This window comes from Pteropus vampyrus, unplaced genomic scaffold, assembly GCF_000151845.1.
Source record: "Pteropus vampyrus isolate Shadow unplaced genomic scaffold, Pvam_2.0 Scaffold16, whole genome shotgun sequence".
Classification (NCBI taxonomy): domain Eukaryota; kingdom Metazoa; phylum Chordata; class Mammalia; order Chiroptera; family Pteropodidae; genus Pteropus; species Pteropus vampyrus.
This window is the reverse complement of record NW_011888797.1, coordinates 4,827,491-4,841,475: the sequence shown is the minus strand read 5'-3', so window position 1 is coordinate 4,841,475 and position 13,985 is coordinate 4,827,491. Positions and strand designations below refer to the sequence as shown.

At 31.5% G+C, this 13,985-nt stretch overlaps 1 protein-coding gene across 3 annotated transcripts in view; it reads right to left on the bottom strand.

Annotated features, from left to right (window-relative positions):
• WASHC4 (WASH complex subunit 4) overlaps window positions 1-13,985 on the bottom strand; it is a 50,755-nt gene that overhangs the window by 35,314 nt on the left and 1,456 nt on the right. For all 3 annotated transcript variants that reach the window (XM_011386961.2, XM_023527333.1, XM_023527334.1), the window contains exons 2-13: window positions 12,333-12,472; window positions 11,369-11,422; window positions 11,207-11,272; window positions 10,430-10,475; window positions 9,916-9,983; window positions 7,275-7,357; window positions 5,023-5,065; window positions 4,446-4,549; window positions 3,761-3,881; window positions 2,389-2,512; window positions 2,155-2,282; window positions 1,207-1,367 (exon numbers count right to left, since the gene is read on the bottom strand). In XM_011386961.2, coding sequence (XP_011385263.1) covers window positions 1,207-1,367; window positions 2,155-2,282; window positions 2,389-2,512; window positions 3,761-3,881; window positions 4,446-4,549; window positions 5,023-5,065; window positions 7,275-7,357; window positions 9,916-9,983; window positions 10,430-10,475; window positions 11,207-11,272; window positions 11,369-11,422; window positions 12,333-12,472 — 1,138 coding nt within the window. The remainder of the gene's footprint in view (window positions 1-1,206; window positions 1,368-2,154; window positions 2,283-2,388; window positions 2,513-3,760; window positions 3,882-4,445; window positions 4,550-5,022; window positions 5,066-7,274; window positions 7,358-9,915; window positions 9,984-10,429; window positions 10,476-11,206; window positions 11,273-11,368; window positions 11,423-12,332; window positions 12,473-13,985) is intronic.

Sequence of the window (13,985 nt, the reverse complement as noted above, 5' to 3'; positions counted from 1 at the left end):
ATGTACTGGCATTTTTAGTAACTGCATCACATTCTTAAAGAATGTCAAGACTCTGATAACTACAATATCCACATCTTTACTGCTACTAAACCTGATCCCTGTCTCTCCATGTTATTGAATTCATTTCTTTAATCCAAACTTATGTCTTTATCCCTTCTCAACTGTTCTGAAATGTATTAGAGAGCTCTGAAATCTCTGCCATGAGTAGTCCTGCTTGAATTGTCATTTTCCATACTTTAATCATGGGATAGTTGAGTACTAAGAGATGCTTTAGGGAATCTCATATACTGACATACTCCTCCTTTCCCCAGTGTGTAGCAGTGGCTCAATTTCCCCTGAACGGTCAAGAGCCACACAAAGTGGATAAGCATCCCTATTATACTTTATGTCACAAAAAGAAACTGTGTCCAGTACAAGGCCAGTGGCAGTCCTGTGTCACTTCACTTAAAATCTTCCTCCAGATCAACATATGATTTTAGCACTGTACTCAACTAAGACTGGGCTGTAAATTTAATTGTTGATATTAAGTGATAGAAACACTGGGGCTCTTTATAATATTCTATTTTGTGTATATTTTAAAATCTATAAAATAAGAATTAAACAAAAAATAAGATAAATATCAGAAGAAACTAAAAGCTAAAAGCATTCTTTTAGGGAAGATGAAGATAGAAGGGATAATTATTTTTCCCTTTAACCTTTAAGTACTTTTTGACTTTTTAAATATCTACATACATTACTTTCATAAAAATAAAAGCAAAGGAGTACATCAAATTAAAGTCAACTTCTCCAGAAATCATCACTGAATCATGGACATGCAATGTTTTTAATGTCATCAAGTGACATCTACTGTAGAGACTTCACTCTAAACAAAATATATTTAATGCATCTGATAAAAAGTATATGTATATGTGTGAATATATACATAAAGGTGTGCATACATGTATGTGTGTGTATACACATACACAGACACACATATATTTCCAAAAAGTATAATTTGCCTAAATCTTAAACTGAGTTTAAACCTAAAACATTTTAAACAAAAAGAAACTCCTAAAAAATAAATCTCCTAGAGATTGCCCTACCTTTACTTTGGTTATAAATATGTTTGATTTTATAACTCAAATACTTTACATATACTTAGAATCAGTATAAGATTTGAATATATATTATCTAAACATTTTCATTATGGATACTTATAAAACCTACTTGGTAAGTGATTGAGCTTTCTGCTGTAAGAAAGTATCTCTGTGTATTTTAATGGCTTGAAGACTTTTTCTGTCTAGAAGTTTGGCAGCTGCTGGTATTTTCTGGATCAAAAAATTATCAGGAAACCAAATAATATTAGCAGTTAGAGTAATGGCTGGTGCCTGAAATAGTAAACATAAGGGGAAACGAATCATTACATTGAGGCTAAACAATAAGCTAATTAATTGTTCTACAATATACAATGGAAGATAATTTATTTCAAGAAAAATCAACCATTAAAAAATATTAAGACAAATTATCTTACAATGACACAGAGTTACGGCATTCCTATATCTGGCATGGAGCATGCCAATAATTTTATTCTGCCTAAATACTGAACAACACACACACACACACACGCATCACATACTTATACTCATGAATTTTAAGATAAATAAAAATATGCAAAAAAAATCAAATAGAAATCCTCATGACCTTTACTTTCACTCTATATTAGTGAAAAAATAAAAAATAAATACCCAACATAGCTGGGTTTTCAAGGTCACATATCACTTGATTCTTCACACATTTTAAAATTTTGAAATCGGTGTCACATCATGGAAATAGCAAAGATATAAAAATTTTTCTACTTTAATAATGAGAATGAGTAGCAAAAACAGGAAAAAGAAAATAGTAGTAATAGTAATAGAAACCTAATGTTTAGGAAAAAATCTGGAAAAACAACCACTAATATGTACTTACATTATGTGGAATTATAAGGTATTTTCGTTTACTATGCTACTTATTTCTGGAATGCTTGTGTTTTTAAAATGAATATAATATTTCTGTAATTATTATTACAAAAGTTATTTTTGTAAACAGGAATAACATACATTTTAAAATATCCAGTTCTATCCAAAATTTTTTTGATCTATTCAAATTAAGAAAATAAAAGTTCCAAGTTCTTACCTTCTTACAAATATCCAATAAAGACTTATAAAACTTTTTATCAACAGTTCGAAAAATTTGAAAGTGCAATACAAAGAGTCCACAAATTCCAACATATTTGTCTCTCTGGTCAATTTCAGAAGGCTCTCCTTACAAAATAACATGAGAGAAAAACAAAATAAATATACTTTAAATTCTGCTTTCAAGAAAATTCAAACTTTATAAACAAAAGCCAAAAAATGCACTTTGCATTACCAAGTCTGGCTTCTACATTTGCAAAAATTGAGCGAATACTATGTGCGAATTCTTCAGCGAAAGTGCTATTTTTTGACACAGATACTCCCCCATTGAGAGAATCAAACTGCTGCTCTATACAGGCCTAGAGAGAAAACATTTAAAGAGAAATTTAGACTCTCAATAATAAGTTGTTAAACGGATTTAAATATAGTATTGTGATAAATGTCTACATTCATCATTTTAATTTTACAAACATTGAATTTCAGGTTTTTACCTTAATATAATCTAATATCTAAATCTTTTCGAATGGAAAATTTGTATGTACTTATATATTTGAGTACCAGTTATGTGAAAGTAATAAAACTGAAACAAAAATCTGTAGTTCGACATGAAGCATACAGTGATGGCTCAGTGATGTACGGTATATCTGATGAGCACTGAAAAACATGTCTTATTATTTACTTTGCACTTTTAAGAGTAGAGTTTACTTTTTCTGTTTACAATTACTTTTCTAGCACTTTACTACAGCATGTGTAGAAATGTCTCCTAGAAAAAGAATCAATGACAAAAAACTACTCTTTGAATCTAACGGATTAAAAGTTAGGTTGATTTAAACAAGAGTTGGAATCAACCTGTTAAACTATAATCATGTAAAATATAAATTAAAGGTAATCTTTAATTTCACATGAAGCAGATTTCACATGAACTATAATGCAATTTCTGGTGGATACTATGTAAAGCACTGATGTTCAACAGAATTTTCTGTGATATAGAAATGCTCTACATTTGTGGTGTCTGATATGATGGCTGGCCACAAAATACATGCGGCTATTTTTTACCCCAGCTTTGAGATACTGACATATACGAAAGTTGAAGGTGTACAGTGTGATTAGATTACATGTGGCTATTATGCACTTAAAATGTTGCTAGTGTGGCAAAGGAAAAGAAATTTTTATTTAATTTTAATTAATTTAAATTTAAATAGCCACATGGGGTTAGAAGCTACCTGGACTGTGCAGATTCAAATTATATTCTGAGTCTAGAGAGAATTAAACAGATTTTTAAAAGGTAGTCTTACAAACCTAAATCTAGAGGTTAACAACAAACACAATCCTTAACACAACTGCTTAGATCTTACTTGCTGTATAGCTTTATCCTTTTACAGAATTAAAAAAGAAACAACCCTCATCCCAAATACAACTGGTAACATTATTAATTTTGTTTGCTATTAGAAATTGAAATTATGTTTTAGTAGACTAACAAGGTTTTAAGACAAAGCACTTTTAAGAAAAACATATTCAACACTATGCTATAAAAGTGACCTACTATAATTCTGAGATGAATCAACTTATATAAGACCATTTATTATACACTAATACAGTTCTCATACCTGAAATATCATTCCATCAAGTAACTGCCCTTCTAGCTTCAGCAAGAATTTTTCAAATGGCTTTAGTTTTTCCTCCTGAATTCCAAATTTTGAAGGATTGTGATGGACAGATTTCAGTAACCTTGTGGAAGATCAGAAGAAAGACCATAAATTTGCCTAATAAATTCTTAAATTAAAATTTCCCCCAGAAATCAGAAGTTTGTATTTGTATTTCGTTCGGCCCTACGCATCTGAAAATTTGAACATAAAATCCTAATATGTTTAATTTTCTTATTATGCCTTTTTTATATCATCTTAAATTCAGATACTTGGTTATCTCTAGATACCATTTACTAAATACTTATAAATTGAATAAAATAAAATGCCTTGATTTAAAAAAATCTTGGAGTATACAATGAAATAAAATCAAACTCAGGAAAACAACTGTCACTTGAGTAGAACCCACAGCAAAAATAAATCTGAGTCCGGTAGTCAAGAATCAGTATGCTTTAAAGAAATGTATCACACTCTCGAACAAACCCATCTGAAATTAAAGAACGGTTAGGGTCTTCATAAAAACATTTGACATCAGATCCTTCTAAATAAAGATCTCCAGGTCTGTTAAAGGATCTGAACTATTTATATTTATTTTTTACTAATACATTAACTCCACAAAGTAGTATCTTAAATATTTTAATTGGCTCACCTTTTGTACATAGTCCAGTGGTCTTTTAATGTGATATGATTATCAATAATTTCATCCAGGGTAAGCAAAACTGTTAGCAGCTCTCCCAAGTGCTCATACATAGTCTGTCAAAAAACCTTTAATGATTACCATTTAATCACTAGTTAGAAGTTCAGCTTTATGTGGATTTTTAAAGTTAAACACATTTAAGCTAATTACAGCCTTAGTTAAAGCAGCGGTAAATCAGTTTATTAGGCTACAGATGAAACTACTGATCCTCAGATGGAATAATTAGCTTTAAATAGAGAAACACTTTGCCCAATATTTCATCCCTAACTGTGATTACTGGAAATTTGTCTCTCTCTCCAAGAGACCACTTGGAGAATCTACGTTGAGCCACTAGTGAGAAAATGTAAGAGTTACACTGATAGTGGGTCAGTAGTGCCTCATTAACTTCACAAATGAAAGAGAACTATAAAAAAATAAATCCTTTAAGACTCTTGCTATAATTGTCCTCCTCAATCACACAAACTCCAAAGTAAAATACAGTAAATTTTTAAATTTTACAGTTTTACGGGTCAAGTTAAATTACTTTTACCTGAAAATGAACTCCAGTTGTCTCTATAATTTTGGGTGCAACCCTGTAATAAAATAACACCCAAGTTAAAAAAAATCTCTTTTGTCACAATTCATTTTTATTTTAAGGAAAACACATAGCAGCAGGAGCTCTTGGGCTTTTAATGCATATTTATCTTTACTTAGGCTTTAGTCCCTAAAGTCTAAGAGATCCATGGAATTACTACTTCATTCCACTTTCCCAAGAAGGGAACTAACTTGTACATACATAGTCTGGGCTATCCTAGCCTATACCTAACTCAGTGAGTAGAGACATGACAACACGTGGTCCGTGTAGAACCTTATCCATTTAAACCTAAAGGATCAAGCATGGGCGGGAGGTAGAGAAATAACAAAACTGATATTCATTTCTTTCTAAACTGTTAGACTTCTCCAATTCCCAACCGGAATCTTGGTTATTCTACCAAAACTGGCATTTGGGAACCAGTCCTCTTTCTAGTAATGTTTATTTCTGAGCTGTCGTCCCTACTGAAAAACAATGTATACAGCTAAGATTATACCAAAGTCAAAAGCCCCAGGAGAATTCAATTTTACTTCCTAGAGATTCAATTTACTCAACAGTAAATAATTTGAAATAGCGCTTATCTATCAAAGCACATATATTCCACAAGATAGAACATTTTAAAATTAAATACAAAATTCAAATAAATTTCATCTTTCTCGGGCAGGAGTACGGTGGTGGGGAGTCCTATTGAATTATACATCTGGTACTGCAGGGGTGGAGGGAATTATGCTCTCATTCCCTTTCTGCCATGAGGAGAGTTTCAGTGAAAGAACATAAAATAAATACTTGACTAAGGGGGAAAACATGAGAATGGGAAAGAGTTAACAATTTCTTTCGGTTTATAAAAGAGAGTTAAGATGAAGTATGGAATAATAAGAATAACAATGAATGGACTAGTGAACAAAAGCAACAGTACCTAAACTGCTATGGAACCTTGGCAAATAATTCTTTGGGGCCTCCGTTATCTTCTCTCATAATTAAGAATCCCTAGACAAAAATCTAAACAAAGTTATAATACAGTCATGCGCCACTTATCGATGGGGATATGTTCTGAGAAATGCATTGTTAGGTGATTTTGTCATTATGCAAGCATCACAGAGCGTACTCACACAACCCTAGATAGGATAGCCTACTATGAGCTTATGCTATATGGCATAACCTAGTTCTCTGTAAGGAAGAAAAAAGAATTTTCCCTCTACCTTCTGGGTTCTTATCTAAGCTATCGTTGTAATAAAAGACTGATTTAGTACAGGGAGAGATATATCTATAAAAATGGAGATTTCCCTTACAAATATAAATGTCTTTTACAAAGGGTAACTTCTATCTAGTTTTTGAGGCTTCTCCTATGTCTGCTGTACCTTAAAATTAACCAGCCTAAAGTAATCCTTAGGCCAAACAAACATACTTTGAGGTGATAAATTCTGTTCTCCTAGAGCTCCTAGGCTATAAACCTAGGATGTTACTGTACTGAATACTATAGGCAACTGTAACACAACATTTGTATAATGTGTTGTGTTACAACACTACTGGTTATCACTAAGTGATAGGACTTTTTAAGCCCCATTATAATCTTATGGGACCACTTTCATACATGCAGTCCATGGCTGACAGAAATGTCATTATGTGGCACATGACTATATTAAGTAGGGAAAATTTTAAGTATAAAGTATTAAACATGCAAGATATTATTTCGTGGTAGTAAGAATGGTAAGGACACAATGAAAATATGATCATTTTTCTTAATTTAGGGCTCTGGCTCCCAAACTTGAACAATCATGAGAATTACAAAGTTTTTTCAACATAGATTCCCGAACCTCACTCCCCAAGATTCTGTGGTTTAAGAAAAATCTCATGTGATTCCACTGAGTTAGGGAATCTTCAATGTAAAGGAGGGAGGAAAGGAATGAGAGAGAATATGGCACGTTAGCCTTTTTCTATATAATTATATTTAAGATTATTGTCAACATTCTCATTCAGACAGATGATGGGTTCATTCACCATGGCAGAAACTGTGTCTTATTAACCTATCGTTTCTTTATTAAACATATCAAGTAATATTTGAAACAGCATGAGCATTCAAAGAATGCTGAATAAGTGAATGAAGGAATGAATGAACAAACGAAAAAACTATTTCAGGTAATTAACTAGTTTAAGAAAAACATTTCCTACATATCTGTTATAAATGCAAAAATATTTCTAAAATCCATTACTTGTTACTGATATAGAGGGCAGCCAACTGATGGACTACATTCATCACCACTTCATAGCACCTGGTAACAAAACAAGACAGTTCCTGAAATGACAAGTTGGGTATATGTTACAAAGTTGCTTTTTAAATGTCTCCATTTCTGACTGAATTTTATGGTAACAATGTTAAACAAAAACAAAATAGTTTTCTAGTAAAAACTCCAATTAACCTGTAGCCAGACAACTTCAAGCATCCCTCAAGCAATCAATTCTTAACTCACCTCCTGCATCCCAAGGTCATTTCTACCTCTCTGCTCCCACAGCATTTCATTCACATTTCTATTTTAAGTCTTATGTTTTACTCATATAATTCCTAAATGACAGAGACCACCTCCTTGCTTCTCTGAATATCCACTGCCTAGCATAGTGGCTAACCCTCAACTGCTTCTCAATAAATTTCTGTCCTATCAAATGAATAAATGAACATTTGAATGAATGAATAATCTCAAAAGTGCTGGTTTAGAAAGTATGACAATGAGAGAAAGGAGTCTCCAAAAGCCACTAATAAAACTTCAAATGTTTATTATCTTTAACCTTATCTATAAACAGGCTTGGCACATAGCAAGTGAAATATTACCCAGGAATGTTTGTCATTTAAAAAACTGGCATCTACCATGTCCCACATCTCCTAAAAATTTCTTTTCGGCTCTCAACTTTTAAACCTTTACAGTTTGCATCCCAGAGTATTTAAAACTGGATAAAACCTGTTCTAAATTTTAAGCTCTATGAGGGCAAGAATCTCTGTTGGTTTTGTGCACTGTTGTATCCCTAGCACCAAAAATGGTTTCTAACATATGCTAGGCTCATCAAAGTTTGTTGAATATTTTAAAATAGAATTTTATGCAGCTGTCAGTGAGATAAAAAAATTTTAATTTAACATTTTTAAAACTGAAAATAATAAAATTTAATTTTAAATAGTTCTAGTTTTACATTTCTTATTAAATTTCTAAAAGTTTAATAAAAGCAGAGAAAACAGAAAATGCAGGACACAGACAAAAAACACAGAAACAAATCCAGACATATAATAGACTATATATGAAACAGAATAAATTAACAAATTAAAAGACAAAGGTTTTCAGATTGTATAAAAAAATCAAAATCCAGACACATGCAGTTTTAAAAAAACACAACTAAAACATAAAGACACCAAAAGGTTGAAAGAATGAAATCGAGAAAATGTTAACTCAGAGCTGGGGCAGTGATATTAATATAAGACAAAGTAGACTTCTTAGCATTACTATGGCTAATTACTATATATTTATATATGTAATTATTATCATAGCTTGAGGGTCACCACATAACAATAAAAGATTCAATTTATCAGGAATGATAAACTTGTATGTACCAAATAAAATATCTTCAAAATAAGAAATGCAAAATTTGATAAAACTATGGGGGAGAAATTGACACATTCACTGAGACCCTACAAATTTCTTAGACTCCTGCCCAGCAATCTTCCCGTTAGGTTCTGGCAATAGGTGGCAATAAAAGGAGGCTAGAAGGCAGGAAAAGGACATCCTTTTTATTTCTTCCTGTTTTTGTCAACCTACTCCAGGCAGGAGAGGTACACCCTGGGGATGGCAGATTGCTTCCGCCTCCAGCTTCTTCCACCACTACAGAACCAACCTCACTTGTATTGCCCTCTCAAAGGTATCAGCAGCAGCCAGGCAGTGCTACTTTCCCAGAGATACAGGTACTAATTCCGGGGGGGCTCCTTCTCCAAGCTCCCAGATTCTGGCAACCCCAACCTTCTCCCTTTTTTCCCCTAGATGTAGAAGTGGTATCTTCTTCCTTTGGATTACCTCACTGTTCTTTTTTCAGCCTTTCAATTCTTATGTAACCAACTGTCTATATTAACTCTCCTCTTTTGAAATACCTTGTGTGGACTCAGACACATACCATAATAGAGGATAATTTCAACAAAATGTTCTCAATTAGGTCAAGTACACCAAAAAAGTAGTGAAGATCTAAAAGATTTGAACAATATATTAGCATGCTTGAGTCAATGAAATAATCAAATCTTGTACCCAACAATCAGAAAGTGGGTGGGATTATGGGTATTTTTTTCCTTATCTCCAATTTTTGCTTTTGTCGCATCATGCAAGCACTGCTTTTATAATGGGGAGGGGAGAAATAGAGGTTATTTCATTTTTCTTGTAAAATTAAAACAAAACAGCTAGAATACCTAAAATTTTGCAGTATGGAAAAGCGTATCTAAATTGAAAAATTTCATTAGAAGTAGCAAGTGCGGTTGCTTTTAACCTCATCATTGCTCATGTAACGACTTAATCATCTACATTAATTTTTTCCTGACAGTTATCTTTTCCTACCTAGTACAACGTTTAAACTATTTTAAAAGGCACAGTGACAAATTATTCATAAATGAAATTATATAAATTTAATTTTGATCCTTATCATCCTGAAATGCTATGAAAATCTTTCAGGAATTATGATCTCCTTAATTATAATCCAATAACAACTAAGTGTCTTACTCTTACAGTATACATTCTAAGCATTTGAAGGTTTGAGAAATCTTTTTGAATTATGTGTACTTTACTCAAAGTTTTCCAAGAAAAACCTCAATAAAAAGTAAAAATCAGTTACCTGTAAGAATGAAATAAATCTCCCCATTTGAATTTGGCAATCACCTTCCACCATGCTGGAATCTGTTGCTTTAAAAGGCAACATGAAGATTGTATTTCAATTATTTTATATAAACTCAATCGACACCAAAAAATGAGAATATGATTTTTAATCATTAATACATCTTCTAATCTGCACAGCATTAAAAACAGAATTTTTACACTGAAGAAAAAATGAGACAATCATCACACAATTAAAATAACCATCTGTGTCACTATTTAATGAATTCAAGGAAAATTCTTATCTAGCTACAGTGCTCTGTAATTAATAAAAATATCATAGAGAATTTAAAGAACTTGCTGCTGCTTAATCACGCAGGGCTTTTTCCCGTTTACCAAACAAATAAACCAACAAAAATACCTGAATGCTTATTTTTTCCAAAACATTATGATAGTCCTAGAATTGTCTGTTAAGTTTTTGTTCATTTCAATCTCAAAATACGCATCGCATTACAATGTAAAATTTTAAAACTTACCTCCTTCTCCATAAAACAGGAGACCATTATAAAATTTAGTTTCAGCCTGTTTAAAAAAAATTAAAATAATTTTAAAAATTGCTATTTTGTTTTTAAATTCCTAGGCTCTCTTAGTTATCCATATCTAATAATAAGCAGAAGACTGCATCACTTATAAATTCACTAAAAATCAAAAACTGCTTACAATACAGATAAATTCAATTTATCTTTAGAGTACCAAAAATATCATCACATAGTCAAAAGTTATTTCTTGATTTCTTTAGCCTTTACTTTGTCTCATCTGACCACTCTAATTGCCCCATATCCTCCCGTTAGTTCATGTGAGATGGAAAGCAAACACATGGTAACAAAAAAGTAGAGAAAAAAATGAAGTCTACTAACTTCCAGAGGTTTCATTGTTCATGGGCATATTGAAAATTCAAAGCTTTCTTTAAAAATCAGTTATATCCAGAAAGCCAGTATATATGGCGGGTAACAGATTTTGAAGGTATGCTAACCCAGACACTAACCATTACTGCAGTAAAATGTTAGGTAAGCAAAACCCTCTTTAAATCTCGGTTTCCTTATCTATTTCTCACATCCCTCCCTGGGTTGTTTTAAGTATTAACAGGGTTGGTTAGCATGATATTTGGTACATAGTAAGTACTCTGTTATTAATACTACTATTACTTCTTTAAGTAATTAAACATTTAATAAATATTCATGCACACTGTACACTTATATGCGTATTTGCTTTTTAAGTCATGTTTTTAACATCTTAAGAATACAAATAATTACCTCATATTTTAATTTCTTGATTTCACAACAAAGCGCAGCATAAACCGTGATGACTTTGTTTAAGACCTAGTTTCATGAGTAAAAACACAAAAGGGAAAAAGTAAATTATAGCAGATAACTAAAGCATTTTAAAAATAGGTTTTTAGGTTTAGGAATCTGTACCTTGTTTTCAGTCTTTATGAGTTCCAAAAGGGAAGACTGTTCATAAGGCAAAAGCTATAGAAACAAGGAAAAGAACATTTCTTTTTAGTTTGAAAAGAATTACTGAAATGTTAAATGCAAACTGAATCTAGCTCTACTCTATTTAAATTTGTTTTAGACCCTCTACTCAGCACCATACCAGATAGGGAGTGACTACTAATGGGTACAGGATTTCTTCTGGGAATGGTGAGAATATTCTAAACTGGTTCTGGTAATGGCTGCACAATTCTGTGAATATTCTAAAACACAAAGAATTGAATGACATGCAAATTATATATCAAGAAAGTTGTTATTTAAAAACTCAATATGTGACTTAGGACAGTGTTTAGTACATAATAAATGTTAGCTATTATTTCAGTGGTAACAGGATACAGTTTCAAAGATAAAACAGGATAGAACTACCTCAAAATAGAACAAAACAGGAATGACCTAATTTATACATTAAAAAATTGTTCCAACATTAGGATCCTCCTAAGCAACATAAAGGAACTTTTGGGAAATGATGAAAATATTCTGTATCTTAATTGGGATATGAATTACATGGATATATGTGTCTGGCAAAATCCACTGAACAGTATATTTTAAATCTATGCATTTCACTCTATGTAAAATAACCTCAACAAACACAGCTTGATATTCTATTCCAACCCTCTTCATTTTCTTGATGATGAAAAACAAAGGCTAGTTCAAAGAGTTGGAGTCTGTGTCAGTCTTGGCACTAAAGGCTTTGAGGTTGTGTCATTCTTTAAAAAAACAAAATCATACAAAAATATCTGCATGGCTTAGAGAAATGGACATTAACAATTTTCCTCCAAGTTTTAGTTCTCTAGATTCTGAATAATATACATTCCAACAATTATGTTTTCAAGATATAGTGTGTCCTGAAAATACATACATAAATTTAAAAAATTAAACAAAATCAAACCTTTAATGCTATAGGATCAAGATTGAAATCCCAAACATCTCCAATTGAATCATCCAGTGCATCCTCAATTCTTCGCAACTGAGACGTATACTCCTCAAGAAATTTCCCGTAATTCTTAAGTTGAACTTCAGCATGAATTTCTAAATTTAAATTTTAAAATAGTACGTGAGAATTACAAAAATTACAGGACATTTACGTCAAATAATCTCAAAAGTTGCAGCAAAGTAGATACTAAATGTATTACTCTAGAATGTCTAGACTTACTGAAAATAAAGTTTCAGTTAAACAATAATTCAGCTTTCGACATTTTCCAGATAAATTTAAAAGCAGTAGATGTTGCCATATACAGAGCTATAGATCATCTTAAAACTTTAAAGTATTATGAAAAAGTCACTACCCCATTTACTCGATAATCCAGAGCTTTGAAATGATTTGACTAATTTCTTAGACAACACAATATCCTGATTCCGAGTTTTAGTCATAAACAATATTTTTGCAAAAATAAAATCGTGACCTGAAGCAGGTGCAAAAATCTGGTTGTCATACAAGCAAAATTTAAAAACATAATTCTTAATTCTCTGCACAGTAAACTTTCTAAAAATACACCTATATACTGTTTTTAAAATATGTTGAGGTCTGCTTTATCATAACGGATATTCCTGCAATGCCCCAAATTTACCAAGATATTGTTTTAACTATTTAACTATAATAATAGAGTTGGAAAACCCAGTAAAGAAAACTAAGTACAGAATATTGTGATATTTAAAGAATTTACATATTAATAGATGACTAAAGAGTCACTAGAATAAAATAAAGGTATGCCTATTTATCAAAATTAATAAAAGTAAATATTCCACTTTATATATGTAAGAATTCATACTTATTACAAACGCAGCACATTCAAGCTCTGTCTTCTAAAAAAAAAAAAGGTAAAAGTTTTCTCTCCTGAAATTAGCCATGCAAAGCAACTCTAAGATAATGTATCTTCTCATTAAGGATAAAGACCTAGCTCCCCATTCTCTCTTATTTTGCAACTAATTCACTAACTCAGGTGGGTCAACTTAGTTCATTAAGGTTTCTCTCTCATTATAGCATTAATCTAGGCAATTCTGAAAAACGTTTAGTCTAAATATGATTAACAGTCTATAAATGAATGAAAATTAGGCACAGAGAAGAAATGAGATGTCTTCTCTACAGCTTAAATTAAAAACTGAGTAAGATTCTCAAAATCCCACACACACATCTAATTCTGTTATATGGAAAATGACCTTAGCTGTATTTAACCAGCAAACGAGTTCTTAATAACAATATTAGAAAAACATGTCAATAAATTACTCATTTAGTCTATTTGAGAATTTACAAAGTAGCAGACATCAGAAAACCTGTAATAAAATTAAAGTTCCTTGCTGATAAGGAATAGTTGTAAAATTAGTAAAAATTAAAAAAAAAAGATTTAAAATAAAAACTACATGATTCTTCAAGAGTGAAATTTACATGCTTATCCCTTCCAACAAACTGCATTCTTTGTTTTATCTTTGTATTCTTAATACCTAGCATAGTGGTAATATAGAAAACGTCTGCTCAGTGAATCAGATCTTTCTACTCTAAAGTGAACGAACCATTTGCAAACCCAATAATATGTTTTATTCCAAT